At 44.6% G+C, this 21,975-nt stretch overlaps 1 protein-coding gene across 1 annotated transcript; it reads right to left on the bottom strand.

Annotated features, from left to right (window-relative positions):
• Positions 1–515: 515 nt before the first annotated feature.
• Positions 516–21,583, bottom strand: KIF3A (kinesin family member 3A). The gene is made up of 19 exons (XM_059825636.1): positions 21,552–21,583; positions 19,729–20,011; positions 17,979–18,123; positions 17,650–17,734; positions 17,051–17,156; positions 16,122–16,261; positions 15,011–15,208; positions 14,460–14,634; positions 13,067–13,168; positions 11,379–11,450; positions 9,464–9,472; positions 7,686–7,842; positions 6,615–6,795; positions 6,400–6,510; positions 5,490–5,615; positions 4,296–4,349; positions 4,082–4,150; positions 3,747–3,871; positions 516–3,216 (listed from the first exon to the last, which is right to left on the bottom strand). Exons 1-19 carry the CDS (start codon positions 21,555–21,557, stop codon positions 3,168–3,170), a joined length of 2,193 nt encoding a protein of 730 aa, XP_059681619.1. The 5' UTR covers positions 21,558–21,583; the 3' UTR covers positions 516–3,167.
• Positions 21,584–21,975: the final 392 nt, after the last annotated feature.

Genomic DNA, 21,975 nt, shown 5'->3' with positions numbered 1-21,975 from the left:
CATGCTTCCAGGGACACAATACTGGTATATACAGTGTAATGAATAAAGTTTAATCATAAAACAAAGAATAATCAGAAATAAACAGAGTTAGAAAACCAATAAATAGGAAGACAAATTATACAAATAGACTAGCAGTTTTTCCTATATACAGGACTGGCTAAGCAGAGCTGTGAGAAAGGTGAAAGCTGGACATGTGCAGACAGTGTCAGTCAGTGAAAGGCACTAAGGACCATTTTCCCCTCCTCTTAAGAAAGGATGAGGAACAAGTTAAATACAAAATAATTCATTTACACAACATTAAACAACATAAAGCGTCAAAAAACTCAAGGTCATGTTCTGGAATGAGGGGAATCTTCTGGTAGCAAGATGCAAAGATGAGCACACACAATACATATATTATGGTAATATGATTTTTGATAAATACCAGAGCATGTACTGACCTGGGATGAGAATGGCTGTATTAAGCTCTTAGAAAACCCACACAAACCAAACCCCTTCCTCATTACAACACGTTATGGACCCATTAGACATTCACAGATTGTCCAGGGCTACAGAGGGGGCCCATACGATAAACCTGCAAGCCAGACTCCCTGGTTTCACAAGAAAGTTCCCACAACTTCAACAAAACACGCCAGTTAAAAGGGAAGCCAAGCTGATAGAACATCACAACCATGATAGCGTTCCACCTAAAGTCCTCTTGTAAAAGCAGTAACTTGTTCCCCGAGCCCCTGTAACAGGGGATTACCACCAGTTTCTCCAATCTGCCAGTTAAAGGTATACAAGCAATTATTTATTAAGCATTTTCTCTGCCCCCAGGCTCACTTAAATATGTAGAGTACTATTGTTTTCAGCAGCAGGACTGTAACATTAATTAAATCGTAAAGCATACGCCTTTATAATTAAGTTTTAAATATTTTAAATGCAGTGTCATGGTTCACAGTAGTATCTTTAAGCCACTGATGTCTGTCAGGTAAAAGAATTTTCAATGGTCTTTTTGAAAGCACAGATCAGGAGAAACTGCCTTAAAAACAGATCACCCAAACCTTAGCACAACAAGACAAGGAAATGCAAGGGAAATACAACAGTTATCCCTGGTTCTGAGAACCAGTACAGGCCAAAATTATGCACCTATCTGCTTGGACTGAGAACTGACATAAGGCCTAACACAAAAGAGCATTTAAGCCATTTTCGGTCTGTCTTGTTTGATGACAAGCATGTAACCCGAAATAAGCCAACTCCATCCAAGCACATTCAGAGTAAGGTCAGCTCTTCAAGGGCAAAACCAACTACAGCTTAAATCAGGCAAAAATTTGAGTATTTACCTCTCTAAATGCTAGGCTAGAGAAAACAAATGCCAGTGTTTGCACGTGTATCTTATGAACTTAGGTGACAAAGCCAGATTTTGTATTAACTCAGGTGACATTCCTTCCCCCCCAAAAAATACAGGGCAGTATGTTCTTCTCTTAGGTCATGATCCTGAAAAACACATTTAAAAAACAGGGAAAAGCTTACAACTCACTTAGAATAGCACTGACTATATCTCCAGAGCAACATATGCCCTTACAAGACCAGTTTTAACTATTACAGATCCTGTTTACAGACCTGTTACAGAGTCACAAGGTACATCCAATAGGCACCACGACAGTAAGAAAGGGGTATCAACTTTTAACTACACTAAGTACTTCACAAGAACGTTCTGGTAATTGCAAATGTGGCTACTAGCAAGAACTCAGGACACCTAAGGAGCTGCCTTGTTCTTTCTGTCATGTTTAAGGACTCGATTTCTCCTATTAGTTACCACAGCTTTTTAAACCTCTAAGTAACACTAAGATGACATGGAAGTTACAGCTATTACCACCACTCAGGCACGGGAACTCTTAAGATGCCTGCAGCTGATGTGCTCCAGCACGAGTTATAAAGCACACGCAATCCAAAGAAGATGCATTTCCTCTGTGACACAAAAGCAATGTATTAAAGTGATACGTGTCTATTAGCAGCATAATATCAACGAAGAAGAGCAGCCACCACAAATAAATGGTTATCAGAGACCAGAATTTTTTCCTCTCATCAGAGCATAGCCAGAAACCCAAGACGATACAATCTACACAGGAACACAAACAGCATCAGCTATTTCAGGGGATGTTACTGTTCTGGGAAAATTGGGCAATTCATGCCTGTTTTAATATAGGAGAGCCAGATTCACCCTCAGTTTAGAGGGTGCCCTTCTAGCCAGGGATGAGAAGATGGAGCCGTAACGCTCACAGTCCCAAGGCTGAAGCCAAGTCCTAGTATTATAGCATTCCCCTTAAATAATCTCTGCTGTTCAGATTACAAAACAATTCACGTACATTTAAAGAATGCCATCTCAAAAGCATGAAAAGCAGGCAAAGCAGTGCTGCAACACAGCTGTAAAAGGAAGAAAAAAAGCCCTCTTTTGTCTTTGCAAAGGCCTCGCTCCCCACAGTGCCAGCAGATCACCCACAAATAGACAAAAAAAGCACTAGACACTTGTTTTCTGTTGCACTTAAACAGAGCATGGTCCCTCCCCAGAAGTCTGACTTTTGTAGTTCATGTTTCCCCCACCCAACTACTTCCTTTGTACAGCAAGACAGCAAATGAAGGGAAAAGGACCGTGTATTTGATACGCAATACAATCAGGTTAGTAGCCACAGTGAGAAATATTTAAATAAAAGGGTTTGATGCTCTTAATTCAAAAGTTTGCAGCAACCACATTCAAACACAGATCAGTGCAACAGAGGACGATAGTGAAAGCTGCCAGTTATGTGCAAAGCAGGGCATAAATCAGATTTACCAGCCTTAAATTTTAGAATTTCAACCGTTTTGAGCTAACATGTCTAGCACTTAAACACACATCTAGAACCCTTATTTTCTATACATTTCAACAAGGATTGCCAACAATAGCTTCCCTGCACAACACGTTTGACACAGAATTTCACAACCATCATATATACCAGTTTAATATTATGTTAATATAACATACAATATACAGGCAACTAAGGAAAAATACATTTTTTTAAAATAAAGATCCATACCAGCAAGGCATGGATTTTACAGCCATGTCAAACTGTGCCATCTCTTGAATTCCATATTCTGGCCAAATCTTAAACACTCACTGATTTTTTACGGCAATTCTGAACAGGTCACACCTACTGCAGCAGAGAGTCAATGACAGCTCCTGGCTTTGCCGAACGTTTTCTGTTTGGAGAGCAGAAAGGAAAGGAAAAATAACACCATACACATATCATTATGCTGTTTAGGAAAGACAGGGACCAGCCACATTTCAAGTCAAAACTACACAATGTTACTCTTCCACAAGCATTTGTCAAAACCAAACAAAAATAACCAAGAAAACCCACGCCGAAATCTCTCCCAACAGCACATTACTCTCCAGTAATGACAGCAGATGCACTGTCAATGCATCTACTGTTAAACTGAACCACAGAACACAGTAAAATAAAGCAAGAAGCTGGAAGAGGAGAATACAGCAAAAGGGCATCAGAAAAACCCCCAGACAAGTCTTTCTGGACAAGATTTCACCATAGTAAAGAGATTTCAGCTTGGTTCTGTCACGCTTGGCACCAGTAAACTTTATACCGGGCAAAATTTTAGCATTTTGTCTTCTCATTAAGCAAGTGTTGAAGACTTATGGTAAGTTTGCATGCACAAACTTAAGCCTTCCCCTGGATAAATCCCCCATTACATATAGATACTCCAAAGTTGTTCACCTTCTACCCGTCTTGGGCCTGGATCTTCCTTTTGAAGTCCTCGGCCTCTCCAGCTTCATCAGAGATTGCCTCAAGCTTTCTTCAGTGTAAGCTAAGTAAACATGGGAAAGGTCCACTTCAAAGGGCTAAAAAAACCAAAAAACCCACAAAACCAAAACCATCAGAATCATTTTATACACGGATCAATGGTCCTTTTGTAACACTAGAATGACTCATCTCTTCAAAAGAAAAGAAAATGGAAATTGGACAGTTTCCCCATGAATATGGAGTGGTAGGCACAGGCAGCAGAACTTAGACCTCTGCAGTTCAATACATGCTTATAAAGAGTCACTCACATCTTTTTCTTTTTTATCCAGGACAGGTGTCTGTTTCCTCATATTGTTTCCTGTATATGCAACGCATTTCTTAAAGAAAGAAAGGTCTGTTAGTAAAATCTACTGTGCACAGTAAAACCGACTACAGCTTTATCAATTTACTTGTGGGCTCAGTTAAACACTGCAGAAGCTCGTGCTAACATTAGCTTGTACATGAGCCAGTCAGCTAGCTTACCAGCTGCCATTCTCCAATGTCCTCATTCCAGTGAACATAGTTTTCAATCATTTCCTAGAAAGAAATCAGAATGGTAATTGTTACAGACCTGCACAACCTACACTCCAGATGCATTTTCCAGAACATACATCCCTGAAGGCCTGGACAAGCTGCTTAAGAACAGTCTTGACTGCTCCAAGTTGTTTTTAATCAGGACAGCCATACCATGTTCAAAAACCCCTATTTACACTCTGAACACTATAGAAGAGAAAAATACCACTCCTGAATTGCATGCATTGGAGTCCTCACTAAAGCATGGGTTTCCCATTATGCCAGTGCCATTAGGATAGCAATAATCATACATTGTAATACGGACAAAAATGAAAGATTAAGCAAAATAGCTTTTATATTTCTATCAAATAGCATGCATCATATTGAAGCTCATCATTAATTTTCTGGATATTGGGCTCACAAAGAAAACAAGAAGCAGTGAAGAGTTCCAAGTCCAGCCTTACTACTTTGTATTAATATCAGACATTAGAAGCAGAACTTCAAGCACAGTGGAAAAAAGTTTTGAACAGACCCAGAACATGAGCACACAGTGACTACACCAGTTAAATACATGGTGAACATGATTTTGGTTTTTTTAAACCATTAGGAAAATATGCTGCAAGAGAACTGAGATTAGTATATCCCTCTGCTTACAACCCCTGACACATTACACACTGCTTCCCTAAAACAGATTTCATAACCATGGAATTGTAGCCAAAGTTATCAAAACCCCTGAGAAATACAAAAAAGTCGTTCTGCATTCATTATTCACATCATTGTGCTGTTGGAGCCAGATGCACTACCTCTGATTGTCTTCCCACTGAACTTTGAGCAGAAGTCCACCAGGTTACAAGAGTCATTTGGCAAAAGCATCTTTTCCTACTTTAACATCAGCTGGTTCCAACAATCCAGACACTGGCACAAAGACATGAATGCAACCAAGTTGCACTGCTCGGCTGAGCCACAGCAAACAAAAGGCTCGCAGCAACACATGCCAACTCGTCTGTGCTACAACCTAGCAGACAAGTGTCAATCAGTTCACTGTCAATACCTCAGGAAGAGAAAAGAAGCCAACTCATTCCACTTGTTGGACAGAATAAAAGCTAGGGAGCTGAGCATGCATAGCATAGTCCTACGTCACAGGCTTAGGTTCTTTGTCTTTACCTGGTAGTCCTGAGGAATGAAGTTGTCTATGATAAGCATCTGAAGACGAAGTTCCCTGCTCAGCTGGCGAATATTCTCTAGTAGTCCTTCAATCTCTCTCTGATGCTCTTGTTGCAGATCTGCCATCTGAAGACAAACCAGGCATTTGAGAGGCATCAGAGCTAGCTTAAGACATGGTAGCAGCCTAAAAGAGAACAGTCTTCAGCCTATGAGGTTTTTGGGAAAAAAAGCAAACTGTGATTATAACTACTAGACTATTTATCTCCGAAGAATAAACCCTCTGAAACGTTCCAGCTCAGAGACAGCTGAAAATAGCATTAAGTTCTCAGTTTCACAAAAACAAAACTGGCCTTCTGCCAATCCAAGCTCTTCACCAGCCAAAAGCACATGAAAAGTGTGCAGATAAGTTACATCCCTGGCAAGATGTCAAGGAAAATCTCTGATCTCAAAGACAAAATGCACTTTTTATGAAACAGGAACTCTAGATACCAGCCAAAGGACGCATTGATCCAGTGTGACTGAGGAAGAGATAACAAGGGCAACAGGCAGAAGGGACACACAGCTAAGAGCAGAGGAGCATTTGGGCTGCTGCAAAACAGGAGATGGGCTGCCAGCAAACAACTTCTATTTTGTTTCAGAAATAACCAGTGTTTTTCCCTGGCGTTCTGAATATCTTAGGGTCTCACACATACACCCTCAGCCTGGCTTGGGGAAAAGCTCTACAACATGCCCCTGTGAAGCTCTGACACCAGACTGAATTAGATCTTTCTCAATTACATGAGCCAAATCGACAGCACAGAAAGACATTTCTAAATATATGGCACTTTTTCCAGTGTTACAAAGCTGATGGATTACCCTTCCCAGCTATAGTCTCTCACATCATCACAGGCTGAGGACTTCAGACACTAACCTCCGATTTTGCAGCCATAAGCATGGTCCAAACTTTCTTCAGCTTTTTGGTTTTCCCCTGTGCTTCTTCCTGGAGGCTGGTGTACTTCTCCTCGATGTCCAAGCGCTCTTGCTGTGTGCAACATTTAGCACAGACATCCACACATTAACATAACCAAAGAAACTATCTGCAGTAGTATGAACAAGAGGAGAAACTACTACAGCATATAACCCCACCTCCTTCTCCTCAAGCTCCTTGCGAAGCTGTTCTGCTCTCTTCCTTCTTTCTTCCAGTTCCATATTTGATTCTTCTAGAAGCTTCTCTTGCTCCTCTGCTTTTGCTAGCAAGTCCACTCCTCCCACAATCACCTTCTTCTCCAGTGCAGACAGTTTCTCCAACAGGGACTGGTGCTCTTGTCTAGAGAGACAGGTATGTGTAAACTTCCTATCCTACAATGCTCACAAGGCAGCAGGTCCAGCTCAGTTTTACAGCCCAGACAGCATTCACAGGGCTGGAAAAACTCGTCTTGCTGCCAAGGGTTTAAATGGGGGTAAGGCAGTGCAAGTGAATGCAGGGAGTTCCCTGAGCTCCAGCTCCCATCGATTTCTCGCAAGCAAAACCAGGTCAGCAGAGAAGTCTCTCCTGCTGCAAGTACCTCCATGAGGGGCTGCGAGGCACCAGCGGTATTACCAGGCTACCCAAGGCACCCCCTCCCCGAGGGCCCTGCCAGCACTGCTATGCCCAGAGGCAGCTGCAGGAATGGAAGCGAGTGAACAGAGATCAAGGCAGAGCAGCTGAGATGCAAACCAGGAATTCTGGCTGCTGTTGGAGCAGGCTCTGACAGCAGGACTGTCCCACCTGCGTGGGCCAGTGCAATTTCAGCAGCTTTTCAGCTCCAGAGCTGAGAACCCCTACACCGAAAATGACATGCTTGTGACAGTGTGCTGCAGGAAACCTGGCTTGCTATGCAGCTTTTGCCCACTGACCAAGCAGTACAGCAGTACTGCTGCTCTTCACAGGTCTCCAGCCTTTGGAGGATTCATTTATGTTTCTAGGCTACCTTGCACAACTAGATAAAGAGAAGAAAGAAGTGGCAAAAGGATAAAGTTTGTCTTTTGCATCTGCTCTAAACTCCACAAGCAGAGTAAGCTCCTCTTTCACTTTGATAATAGCAAGAGCTGATGTTCAGTTTATACAAAGTTTGACAGGCACCTCACCATGCACCTCCAGATACCCATAACTGAGCTGTAGATTAAGGAAGGAAAAACCCCCACAACCACACAAACTGCTCAGAGCAGGGTACTCACTGAGCTTTAAGCAAGTCTTTTTCTCTCTTCTCCAGTTCAGCTCTGGCTTTATTTCTTTCTTCTTCCTCCATATCAAGCTTAGTTTCAAGAGCTTTTCTCTCCTCTTCAATCTTTGCTTGCATCTCTACCATCTTATCAGGGGAAACTTTCTTTTTGCCTTTGGAAGAGATAGGGAAAACAAATTAATTCACAGAAGAATAAGACAGCCTCTGTATCACAGCATTTTTTCCAAGTTCAGATTCAATATTTGCACTTAAAAATTAATTTAATTAGATGCCAGCTCCAAGCTGGGCACAACTCAGTCTTTCAAATCCCATTTTAACATTGACCAGTTGTCACCAGTTCCTACAGAGAAGGAACGCTATATAACTAACACTATAACATAATGCCCCCAAAATAGAAAACACATGAAGAACACTGAGATGGAACACTGCCTAAAGAGAAGTCTGAGCTGGAAACTCAGATGTTCTAACTCTGTAGGTTAGGCCACGTGAAGGAAAACGGAAGACTGCCTTGACCTACAGCTACAAGAGCTAAGCTACCAAGAGTTACATACTCAAATTTCAGATTAGCATCCCCACCACACCCCTCATTCGTTGTCCTCCTTATGGAGTTACCTATTGCAAAGTCAGCAAGTAGCTATTTTAAGAACGCACTACTATGAAAATACAGAAACTAGGGAAATTCAGAACAGCTCTGTGAAGAAAACAAGCAATTAAAGAAACTTTTTGATGGTATTCGATCTATGTAACAGTGACTGCCCACAGATTTGAAACTCCTGAGGTTTGCTGTGACTTATCAGTTCATCTTTACAACACTACTACTACAGCAAACCAGGTACATTTCATAGAGGGTCAAAAAGGAAGTGGCCAGAGCAACTCGTTGAATCTATCAGCCTGAAGGGTTGGTCCCAAACACTTGTGATTTTGAAACAAAGTGTGAGGCTGCTGCTCTTGGAAGTTACTCCACAAGTCTTTAGCCAACTTCCATTGTAATCCCAAGAGCACCTAAGGCAGATGAACACAGAGATCCTCGGCGGTTATTTGGAGTGAGAGCGAGCCCAGCCTACGTGCATTTCCTCAAATCCGCAAGTCTCCCACGCATCCAAAATCTCCCTTTATTCATATAAGCAAATCCTTCGTTTTCTTGTTTTGCTCCTCACCAGACACAGGGGGGAAGAAAAAAGTAGAATCTAGATGCCTAGAAACTAACAGAAGCCACTGACAATCAAGGGACTGTTTTCCACAGTGACATAATGCATATGGTCAGAACATGCTTGAGGAAGTTGTTAAGTAAAAGGGTTCCCTCCCCTCCAGTCTTCACGGCATTCAGCTTCATTTATATACATATATGACCTCTAGCAGACAGACAAAATGCACCGTATTTGTAAACGTGCATGCACATATGTACATATCTGTATACATGTTTGTTCATGCACACAAGAAAATTAGTTTTGTGGCAAGGTAAGGACTTTAGCACTACAGCAAACAGTGTTTTCGTTTCCATCTGCTAAACTCTGGAATCAGGTAATAAGCACTTATTTCTGGATTTGTGGTGGAAAAATCCCTCTCTAATTAGTCTTTGAGTAAGAAGCTTTCTGAAAGTACTATACAGAGCTCATCATATAAAGAGATAAGCCAGATAAAGGCTTCTTACTGTTAGTACACAGCCCTATATATTCTCAGTTTAGGAGAAAAAGGTGAACTAAACCAAGTTGTAAGACCCTTTCACAAGCTCTGCAATTGTATTATAAGGAGGTGGAAATCAATTACACCAACCTGCTTGATCTTGCATTAAGAAGAAGTAGAAAGCAAATCGCAGAGAGGCAGCATATGCATAAAAAGAGGAGGAAAGAAAATATATTATTGCTTTCATCGTTTTGGACAAAGATCATCAACATCAGAACAAACATTAATTTCATATGCATGTTTCTAGAGTAGAAAACACAGGATCATCATCACTAAAAACTCCATTAGAGCAAACATTAATGCATCGTGATTTTATGCTAAAGCAGAGAAAGTTTCTGTACTTCAGAGTGCTTTGCATATCCAGGATAATCTTCAGCTCACTCTGGCATTCTTCTGCCCGTTCAATGCAATGCAGAATCTAAATGTAACATTATGAGCCTGCCGCAAAGATCATGCCCTAAGTAACAATTAAAGAGGGTAGATTTCTTCTTCAATAAGGGAATTAATGCTTCCCCCCCAGCTCAAGATAGCCCATTCTTTTATATTACCTGTAAAATATTAGCATACAGAAGACTCATTCTAAGTTTTAACCAAGCTTCCAAGCCAATTCTTTGCAAGATACATGACAGTTGCACATAGGGAGTCTCAGCACAAGATTTCCTCCATTTAATTACACGGGGTATTAGTAGGTTAATTTGCAGTAACTGATGCTTCCATAGAGGTATATAGCCAGTTTTGGTTATTCAAGCAAGTGCAGCAAAAGAGGCAGGACAGGAAAGGGATAATGAAAGACACCACATGCAAAAGGGTCGCACTTGAAGACAGTTAATATCCCAAACCACATACAGCCACACTTATCCTGATCAGCAAAAGCCCAGTGCAACTTCCACAAGAGCTGTCTCCAAACTGGCAGAAGATGGACTCATCCACCCACTGCCACATCAGCGGTTTGCTATTAACTGTCCTCATCCAAATAAAATACTCGGGTTTCAAGCAAGCTTTGAAAGAGCAAGTTTTAAGCAAGCAGATTTCCAAGCCTACCATCATACAACCCACCAAAGGTCTCCCTTAGGTTGTGACCCTTCTTAACCTGCTACCACACTTTCTCTGAGCTGATGCTTTCCTCTAACATAACTAGTATAAATGTGATTGAACTATACAGCAATACTTTCCAGACTCTCTCTCCACACAGGGAGAAGAGTGGACTGCATCTATACAGGAATACCACGACAGTGGGTGAAGTCCCTACAAGCCGAGTCCTGAGATATGATTTATTTCTTCAGTCATCACTAACTGATTGTAGGGTTTTTAAAGGCACAGAGCCCTCTCTGACCAGGAGCAGACTAGACTTTCCTCACTGCTAGACCAAAATCTAGATCCCTTGTTCCTCTGAACTAAGTCCCACAGTGACCAGGATCTTAATGTCACAGAGCAGTTAAAAAATCCTCGGTGGTGTTGGCGGTTTAAGTATCTGCCAAAATAAAGCCAATCAACCAAGCGTTACTACACTTTCCTTGCAAGTATAAACCTCATGTTGTTTGATTGTTGACTGCTCCATTCATTTTCTCCAAAACTAATTTTGAGAAGGCAAAGTCCAACATAACATAGCACAACCCATTTCACCTGTCTAGCTGTCCTTTTTATGAACTCATATTGTAGCAACTCCTGTAAAAAAGTTAGCTCAGACTTTGTGATATTTTAGAGGGAGTGTTTAACACAGAAGTTGCATACTGATTTTTAACCTATTATTTCTCAGTTGTCTTTAAATCTTGCTCAAGCAGCACACTAAATTGCTTCCTATTCTCTTACATGTCTGGCTAACAATGCGCACATTGAACAACTGTTTCAAGCATGGAAGCAGCAAAGGAAAGGCATGCTTTAGCAGAGTTAAAAGTTCAGGTTTATCTTTCCAACGGACATAGCAGGGAAGAGTGCAGCATTGCAAAATGGAGTGTGCAGATTATGGAAAGGCCAAAGCTTAAAGGACTTAAGAGCTCCCACTCACTAGTGAAGGACTTATCCAGAGGTTTCTCTATGACAGAGCATGTGGAGTCTGAACTACTGCTGCTGCTACTGCCTGGAAAACAGAAATGCGTCCCACAGAAAAACCCAGAGAGGAAGAAACATGCAGATGGGAAGTTAGTTCTAAAGGAAAGAAACCCAGAAGGGCCAGCAACCTAGTTCAAAAAGGCCCAAGTTCCCATTAGGAAGCATTTGCTAGGATCCCTCCCAGGCTCAGCTTGCAAAGCCACCATTTCCCAGCACAAAATAGCATGCTCAGAAAGACACTTCAGTTAAAACCCACCTTAACCAGACTACAGCTTAAAACAACATGCCAAGGCAGCTTCCACTTCAAGCAACAACAGCACAGAAAACCAGATCATAGCAGAGAAGGCTGTGGATATCTGCAGTAGCAGAGGATTCAGGGACCAGGAGTCCTTTCCAGTCTTATGTACATGACAATGTGCACTTTTCCCTCTGGCAGGCAGAATCGGCTTACAACAGGGACAGTTACTATGCATACTCCTGCTGAGCAGCACCCTTAGAACTTAGAGTAGCTTGTTTGGAAGTTTAGTAAGTCACAGTTATTTGCCCTCTACTCCTTTCAAGCAGCATTTTGAAGGTGGTCTCCTCTTGGGAGGAGATTTGGACAGGACTCAGTTCTTCATGGAGACAGTGGTCAACCTTTTTGCTTCTAGAAATTACCAAAAGGTGAAAAATGAAGTAAAAATTGTTACAACTATTACCAAAGGCATGACAAAAGGTCATTGACAACTCTACTTGGACAGATACCAAAATGAAGAAAGTGCATCTGAAGCAAGAATGCTGCAACAGGAATTTTTAAACAAATCTGGGTGCTTCAGGACAGGAAGGCAGTTTGAATGTCAAGATTAGTTTACTAGAAAAGGTAGAAGTTGAGATGTAGCACTGGGCTTGACTTATCTCCTCCCTATGAAGAAACATCAGAGAGGTTCTAGGGGCATAGCAACCTCCTTGGAAGCCACAGCATCCCACAGTACACGGTGACCTGCAGTTCTAGGTTCAGCAACATCCCTTGGGGTTTAGATGTTATGCAGTAACTTAACACTGGTGTAGGACAAAGCAAACTTCACAATGGGATTTCCAGAGTGCTCCCAAACAAGGGATGTGCAGCTCCACCCAGCTTTTCAGCTTGCACAAAGACACCCAAAGGTCAAGTTTTTCCTCTACCAACATAAAATAGGACACCAGAAGAGTCAAGTTACTGAACATCCATAAGACAGATGAATCCTTTGCCTAAACCACAGCCAAAATTCCCCTCTGACCATTCCCGTGGTTATAAAAACACACATCTGCCTACCATTTATCTTTGGTGTCTTCTTCCTCCCACCTCTGGGAGCAGGGGAAGTTCCACACCACCAGTCACAAGCCATACACAGCCACCTTGTGGCAACCAGGGAGCCACCACAAAAGAGGATGTTACCACAAGCACAACTACCCAAGTGGAAGCAGATACTACACAGGTTCAGAGCTGTCCATCTACAAAGTCGGCACCAAATAGCTCCGTTTCTAGGAGAGGCATGATAATTGCAGCGGCAGTAGGGCGGCTCTACACCTCCACTTTTCCCCGCCTGGCTCTGGCTACAGTTTCTGACACCAGCTCCTGGATAAGAGGAGATTAGTGGCACTGACAGGTGTCTCTAACTGCCTTACCCCGCCGCTTCTTCCGCTTCTCCCCATCCTCTCCAATCTCCCCATCGTCATCTTCATCATCTTCTTCAGAATCACTGGTCTCGGAACCAGATATCTCTTCCCCTAGAAGAGAAGAGTGTGCTTTTTGATGTGCTTTCCTTCACCTCATATCAGCTCGTACCTGTGACAGCAGCCATTTGTCCAAATCCAGCAGTGTCTGACATCAGCTTATGAGCACCTGCAGAAGTCATTAACTGTTGAGCAGACAGACAGCTTGCCATGGCTCAGGAAACTTAAGGAAAATCAAGGTAAGAAATTGAATGCTGTCAAGTCAGTGTGTCTATGTTAAAGCTCAAGTGGGTGCTTTTCATAGGAAATAAAGCATCCTTGCACTGCTCAAGTGTTAAGCTACAAAGTTTTCCAAGCAGGATCTCCCCATACCTTCTCTTCCATCTCCGATGGAGGAGAAAATGGTCAGATGAACAAAGTTCACACAGACTTGCTACTTAATCAGACACTTGTATACATGAAGCTAGATGGCTGTTAACTGAGGAAGTGGCCAGTTTCACAAGCGTTTATCATTGTTGCCATTGCAAACACAATGCTTGATGTTTCAGGTTGAGTTTGGAAACCAAACTGAATAGAATCCAACATTTAACCTCCTGGCCTCCCAGTAATGTTAGCAAACATAAGGCTGTTTGTTCAGTAGCTTCAAGTCTCAAATTTAAGAAGCCACCCTCAGCCCATCAGGGATGAAACAGCTACACCCAGCTCCCAACCCTTGAAGAAAGTGTTACTGACTATCTGCTGATTCTCCTGAACAGGGCAGACGCCGAACAGCAAGCCATGTCAGAGTTACTGCTACAGCTGTTCTCTGCTGTGAGCATCTCTCTGGAGAGAGATGTTGTGCCAAGGTCACTGGTTAGTAAGGATCCCTCTGGCAGGGTCCTTCGATGTTGATGGACTAATAGTGTCACAAGGCCATGAAGTTACAGGACTTAAGAAGCTTTTGTTTCTCTATGCATTGTTTGAAAGCCAGTTCTAGCTCCACAAATTTCCTTCATTTTTCTCCCGAAAAATGCATCCCTCCTCCTCGAACAGGGAAAACATTTGACCTTTTGTTATGGCACATTTTAACTCCCTACACCATGTCCAGCCATGCCCAGAGCCCGGCATGCCTAATGCAGCCCAGAAGCCGTCACCTCATCCCAGTGCCAAGTGCCACCTAGCGGGCAAGCCGGGCCCCCGCCGCCACCCATGGGACACTGCTCCTGGAGCCCAGCGGGGCAAGCGAAGCCAGGACACTGCCCAGCTACCAAACTCGTGTGACATCTTCAAACAGCAAAGAATGTTCACGTTCCAAGAGAATGAGCATCGGTAGAGAGAGAAACACTAGGAGGAAGGGGAAGCTCACCTTCTTCCAGTTTTTTCTTGAGCTCTTCAATTTCTTTTTGAAACTGGCGGAGCAAAGCATCCTTGGGATCTTCATTAATCCTGGCCTTGTTCTTTATGTTCTTGGCTCGGTTTGCGTACCTGAGAGTGCTGATAGTCTCATCGTAGTTGTAGTCTGCCGGTCCAATATTTGCACACTGTGACACACAGAAGACCAAGTTACTGGAGGACAGAGCGTCAGAGCCCAGCACGAGTAATTTCACAAGGACCCATCCCCAGCTCCACCAATCTCACACTGCTACCCTTTTCCCAAGCTTTCGTGCTGCTTCTGGCTACCCAAGCACAGCTTCTACTCAGTCTCATGCACATGTGTACATTTGCACTGTGTTTAGAACCTCATCTGTACAGAGGCAAAGAGAAAAGATAGAGATGCACATAAAAGGTTGTCTAAGCTGCAGACAGCTCTGAATTAAAGAGGTAAATGCCAGGCTGTTCTCATGGCAAAGTCACCATGCTATCCCTGTAAAAATGCAGCTTGACAGCTGGCACTGGAAAGGGCATCTCTCAGCTTACCATCATGGTTTTGGAGTTGCCCCCCAGAGAATCCTGAAGGAGCCGTGTAAGTTTGGAGTTACGGTAGGGCACATGGGTGCTCTTGCCATCCACCAGTGCAGAGATAACATTCCCCAGCGTCGACAGAGAGAGGTTGATCTTAGTAGCTTCCTTCAGGCGCTGCCCTGTGGCTCCAGTTTTCGCCTGTCTTTCAGAACCCTGGAATGGGAACAGGAAGCAGAAGCAGGAGTTACAGCAGATCCCCTCATATATCTCTCTCCTCCAAACAGGATCAACTACACCTGAAGTCTTGCTAGCAGCCATGTCACTAACCAGCTCATCCGTTATTAGAGAGCCTGGCTAAGTACCTCAGACATCGTTAAAGTCAAACAGGTCTTAACTGAAGCTTTCAATCCCAGCAAACTCTGGATTGCTCAAAGTAATATAGCTGGGAAAACAGAGATTTTGTCCCCGTGAAGAAAAATTTCATGAGAAGCAAGTCAGCAGTTATAAGGCACCTCAGCTGGAGCTGCTAAGCACCATCTCCAGCCTTTCCTATCAGCAGACCAAGGGAGAAAAGCAACATCACAATTATTCTGAAGTTTCACAGAGCAACCTATACATCATGTAAATAAAGTTAACATGCAAACACTGAATGCCTTTAGTTTCCCCTTTATGCATCTTCTCCAAGGAAAGATACTCCAGTGCAAAGTTTGGGCTAAAGACACGTTTTACCAGCACAATTACACTGGTTCAAAGTGAGTGACAGAGGGAGGGAATGTGCAATGGATGAACTGCATGGTCACAACCTTCTAGAAAAAACACATCTTGCAAAGACCCAGTTCTACTGACCAGAGAGCTCCTTCCAATGTAGTTTATCCGTTTAAGAATTAATTTATAGAAGCAAGAGAGCTTTTTTACTGGGACAGGCTCTAGCTACACCAAAGGCTCTTCCTGGTACACCTCTTGATTTCAGGCCCCGAGAGAATACTTCACAGAAGTCAGGCGTCAAACAGAAATTGGGCTTTAGCCATGAAAAGAGGGGACATGCCCTTTACTGTGCCTTCAACAGTGCATACATGAGGAGCGATGCCCACCACATGCTATGGCAGACCCAGCTGGTCCTACTTACAGCAAGATCAACAAGATGCAGTTTGCCCATGCGCACGTGCATGTTTCCATCGACCCCCTTCTCACTGCACTCAATAGTGATAGTGAAGATGGCGTGCGAACGAGAGCTGTGCTCATTCATGTTTGTGGCACCAACAGAACCTTTTAATAGAGGGAAAAAGCAATGTCGTCTTTAGAAGGAATCACACATTCCTGTAACACTCTTCCCGCTCTCAAAGGAGACTCATCCCCACCTCTTTACCCAACCCTGTTTTTCAGAAGATGGAAGAGGGATGCTCAGACTCAGCAGCAAACTGTATTCTTGGGCACTGAAGTTGCAGCACATCTCCAGTCTGGACTAGCAGAAGTGTTACAGCCTGCTGTAGCTCTAAGCCAACCACAGACCCCATCCCAAGAGCAGCAGTAGTTCTCATCTGTTTCTTTAAGGCTACAAAGATCAGCAGCCTAAGGCATTCACAGCTGATCCCTGAAAACAGCTGTATTTTGAGAAACAAGAACACAGCAATCCACACCAAGAACAACAGTAGTAATCAGAACTTTAGATCATAAAAAGATCCGAGCTTAGCTAAGAAGTCTTCCAGAAAACAGAAACCACCTCCTGCTCACAGCGCAGCACAGGGCTAACTGTTGTTCATCCTGATCAGAACCGAAGAGGGAAAAGAACCAAGACACACACTAGTAGTTCTGACATGCTGACTGCCCTCATTGCATCCTCCCCTTTGCCATTTCCCCGGCTGGCACTGGCCAATGTGGGAGGCACAGCCTTCTTTACCTGTTCCTGCACAAAAAGGGTTTGGGAGGAGATACTCTTTTTGCTCTGCTCAGCTGAACAATCTTTCCAGCATTAGAACTAGGATCTCTTACTGTGGTCTCATAACCAGACCTTTGTTCTGACTGAGCTATAAACCTGCCCACAGCAAGGCTACGTACGGTTCTTGTGGCCCAGAGTCATGATTCTGTCCATATCATCTGCATTGTTTACGACATAAGCTGAAAGGTCTTTGATATAAACTCCCACATCAGGTCTCTCTTTAACCTAAGAGAGAAACAGTTTAGATGGAGCATCCTTAGGAGACCCACGATAGCAAATTTCAGTGGTGCTGTAATAGTACAGTGATTTACTCCTCCAGGTTCTGCTTTGCACATAAAACACTCCAACACTCAGAATCAGAGCAGCTAAGGAATCAAGACCCGTGCAGGACAATATTCCACTGGTTTCCCCCAGTGGCAAATAATGACTTCAAATCTCAGTCTCCCATTCCTAGAAAGACTGCCAAGGTGCCTTCAGGGTAGAACTGCAGGCACAAAATTGACTCAGATGGAACAGCCAGTTTCTCGCTATGCAGCTGACCAAGTGGAAAAGATTCAGAGATGTCAGTAGTGATATCCAGCTACTGTATCTTAAAGGAAATAGCACATGTGCTGAGGAGCCCTATCTGCCACTTCCCTTCAAGTGCTTCTCTAGCCTTTAAAATATGATATTCCTCCCTGAATCAAAGCGAACTTCACTTTCAGAACAGCAGGCTCACCTCTAATCTCTGTGTCTGGTCTTTTCCTAGAAGGTCCCGCACTTCTTCATTGTAAATTTCCAGGTAAGACACACGAACTAAAAACCTGAAGACAAACAGTTGGATAGCTTTCTTAGTAAGACATTTGTTGAAGTCTGACAAACACACGCACAGAGTGCAAAGGAAATGCAGTGATATACCAACACAATCCTGCTACCCCATTAAGAACTGCCTAAGCAGGAGTCTTTCAGCTAGGGCCAGAGGTACCATTTCAGTTGCCATTGTCAAGGTCAGGCTCCTACTACAGATGGACACACAAAAGACAGCAGCAGTGAAGAGAAGCCATTTACCTTGTATCCCCCTCTGCCTTGGCAATGTGACCAAATATATGGGCAAAGGAATTGGGAATGATGCCTCTAAGCTCAGGAACTGCTCGGACCCCTTCCATGGTGAAAGTTTTGCCTGTTCCAGTCTGCCCATATGCAAAAATAGTACCTGAAGGATAAGAAGATACATGAGCAAACTCTAAGAAGCTGCTAACTGCAGTTTTACTTCACCCCTTCTTAGCCTGATGGCACTAAACACCTCTATTGCTATGGAGGTGAAAGTTTCCACCTACTCCGGTAGATACTGTACAAGGCTAGGAGCAACAGAAATGCTGGTCAACCACAGCAAGCAGGACTGAGCCACTGTTTTTTATCCAGCCTGCAAGATACCCAAGAAAAAGACAGCTTGTTTTAACTGTGCAGAGCGATTAAAGTATGGAGTGCTAGGACTCTTAGGTCTCACACACAAATAATTAAGGCAAGCCCAATTAATAACATGGTCAATTAGAGGAAGATCATTATATACCAACTGCAAAAACAGCTATTGCTAGCGCTCTAAGCCACAGCAGAAACAGTGTGAGGCTTCTACAACACAGGCCACAGCACAAGCCTAGTTCTGAACCTGCAGAAGCAGCTACAGCTTGGACTAGATAATCAGCCTGCACAGGAAGACATCCAGAAAATTTACTGAGATCCCAGACTCTGGTACTCCAGAAATATACTGGTCCTTAAGTTTAGCCTAGCATTTCTGAAAACTCAAGTTTTGATTGTCAAGCCACTGACCTTACAGTTTGGAAAAGCCAAATAGAGTAGAATATTTCGGCTGGACGGGACCTACAATGGACATCTAGTCCAACTGCCTGACCAATTTAGGGCTGACCAAAAAGTTAAAGCATGTTATTAAGGGCATTGTCCAAATGCCTGTTAAACACTGACAGGCTTGGGGCATCAACCACCTCTCCAGGAAGCCTGTTGACCACCCTCTTGGTAAAGAAATGCTTCCCAATGTCCAGTCTAAACCTCCCCTGGGGCAGCTTTCAACCATTTATTTTTGAACAATTAATTTTAATCGGCTGAAACCTGGGTGTGTTAGCACAAGAGCTTATTAGGCATTTTACAAACCTTTAAAAACTTTGTAATCTGTTGTTGTTTATAGCATACTGTTATGGAAAGCAGTAATTTGCTTCCTTACTAGCATCTGCTTTCCTTTACATAATCATTTGCATGCATAACAGACACACACACAAATCACGGTCATACTCTTCCCAGCTGTAGGAAGCAACATATTATCTGTGGGGTAGGGCAGATGTGTTTAACTAGTCATCTTAGTTTAAAATAGCAAAGTTTAGAGGAGAAAACGCAGCAGTTATATGCACAAGTCTGGTATGCATACCTAGTTACTGCAGGACCGGGGCAGCTGCCTGGTTACTGAAATTGTATAGTGAAGAGTCACTGAGAATTCTGATAATGAGATAAAGTGTATATCTTTTGCAAACAGAAGATACAAAATAAAAACATACAGCTAACTGACCTCAGCTGCGTCTTGCTCATCATGGATCTCCCACTATTAACGATCATATCATAGTAGGTACAACCACCAAGTACTCAGAACAGCAAGTACCTTCAGGCTATTTTAAGTTAGAGGCCACAACAGAAACAATACAGGGCTATAGCACTCAGAAGGTGAAACTCTCTTAAATAAGATCAGCAGGAACTCTTAACAATGCTAAGAATAGCAGATGGGATCCTTGACTTAAAACAACAAGCGACTTACCATTGTATCCTTCTAGGACAGAGTCAATAATAGGCCTTGCAGTTAAGTTATAGACATCCAGCTGTTTACTCTCTGGTCCAAACACTGTGTCAAACGTAAATGTCTTCGGAGGCTCATTGGATGAGTCTGTTTTATGAACAGTTATAGTTCCTCTCATTTCATCTACATTGACTGCCATTTTGTAGCCTGTAGCTTTCTCTCGTTCATTAAGAGGCCGGCATCGAACAACAACCTTGACATTGTCACAGCTCTCTGGCTTGTCCAGCTTCTCAGGCTTGTTGATCTATAATTATTAAAAAAGAAAAAATACACAGGCTGTAACACTGCTGTTAACATACCCGTGTGTTTAAGCACAAACGCTGCTGAATCAACTCAAGTAGATGCATACATCTCCATAGGATCATGAACTGGGGTACTTAAAACCGGACCGTTTTATAATTAAAGCTGAGAGAATAACATACACTTACTCAGTCAATGCAATCTTCTTCTGTTTGCTAATGTGGAAACTGATTGAGTAAAACTTGAGAATTTCACATTCAATATCATCTATGAATTTCTTCAAGAAACAATTCTGTGCTTGGAAACAATCCGCGAGCAGTTTGCTGGAAGTAGGTGCAGCCGTGCCATTCTTTTACATTAACACTGACCATGCTCTCTCACTGGAGCACACAAGTCTCAAACCTTACAGATGACATAAGCAGATACCAGTGAGCACTGGCTGAAGGGAATTCATTTACGTTACAAGCTTCAGTGTACTTGCTGAATTTTAATTATTTAGGAAAGTCAAATGCTGCATTATAAAACCTCACAAACTTTTTCTTTTGCGAAGTAGTTACAAATACAAATTTTGAAGCACCACCGACTAATTTGATGTCACATGCTTCCCCTGATTAAATAAATCTAAAACCCATTTGATCTAGTACATTCTAAGACACCACCCTTGGTGATTGGTGCTGTAGCTGAGCATTTAACTACTTCTAAAGCAGATATCTTGGATGTCAACAGGAAAAAAACCCTGTTTCCAAGCACCTCTCCCACCAGCTGCCACCTGCCTAGATTCCTCTCAGGCCTCAGCAGAGGCCAGAAACAGCTTCTGTTGCTCTGGTGAAAGCAGTGAGCTGATTAGGCCCATCTTGTTGCAGGAGGGATCCTACAGCCGTACTCTACCACCGCAGGTGCAAGAGTTTGTGAAATCAGCTACAGAACTAGTGAGTCACGGTGAGCCACGCGCTACCTCGCCACTGCGCTGCCATCCACAGCCTCCCAGGGGAAAGCACGCAGGCTGAAACGCCGCCCGGGCCAGACCTCAGCCCGGAGCCGCCACCCGGATTCCTCCTACCCGCCGCTCCCCCAGCCGGGGCCGTCCGCCTCACCGCGCCGTGCGCTGACAGCAGCGGGCCGCGCCAGCGCAGCATCACGAGGCGGTCGGGAGCGGAGGCCGGGCCGGCCTTCGCCCCTGCCTGCCAAGGGGCCGCCGCTGCCGGGGGGCTCGGCTCGGCTCACCCCACCCGCAGCCCCGCACCGCCCCGGCCCCGCTCAGCCTGACAGGACGGCACACGCCGCCCGCGATTTCCCACCCCACGGCGCAGGCGGCTCCCGCGCCGAGACGGAGACGGGAGCAGAGGCCTGCGAACCCACCACGCCGGGCGCCGCGGCTCCTGTCAGCGGCGGGCCGAGGAATACAGGAACCGGACGGCACCAGGGCCGGGCCGCCGCCCCCTCGGCCGGTCACACCGCGCCCCCCGAGCCCAGCGGCAGCCGCCACCCCCGCTGCGGGCGTCCCCTCCCCGCGGCGGCCGCAGACCCGGCGCGGCGGGGCTCACCGGCATGGCGGCGGCGCGCGGGCAGGGAGCGGCGCCGGGCGCGAGGCACCCGCCGGGCGGCACAACGGAACAATAACAGCACCGCGCCTGCGCCCGCCCCGAGCCGCCCCGGCCCGCAGCCAATCCCCGCGCGCTGCGGAGGCCGCGCACCAATGGCTGGCGACGATAGGCGGGGCCCGGCATGCCTCTCGCGGCCATAGGTGCCTGGCCTCAGCCAATGACGAGGGGGGAGCGGCGGGGGCGGGCGGGGCGTCGTGTCGTCATGGGAACGGCGGGGGGCGCGGGGCGGGCCGCTGCTGGTGTCACCGCGGCTCGATGGCGCCGCCCGGGACGGGCGCGGGCGGCCTTGCCCGGTGGCCCCGGGGCTCCGGGACAGGGCTCCGGGGCGGGGGGGCTGACAGAGCTCCAGGGGGCTTCGGTCTTA

This window comes from Gavia stellata, chromosome 16 (genome assembly GCF_030936135.1).
Source record: "Gavia stellata isolate bGavSte3 chromosome 16, bGavSte3.hap2, whole genome shotgun sequence".
NCBI lineage: Eukaryota > Metazoa > Chordata > Aves > Gaviiformes > Gaviidae > Gavia > Gavia stellata.
The sequence above is the reverse complement of the archived record's forward strand: the minus strand, read 5'-3'. Positions and strand labels throughout refer to the sequence as shown.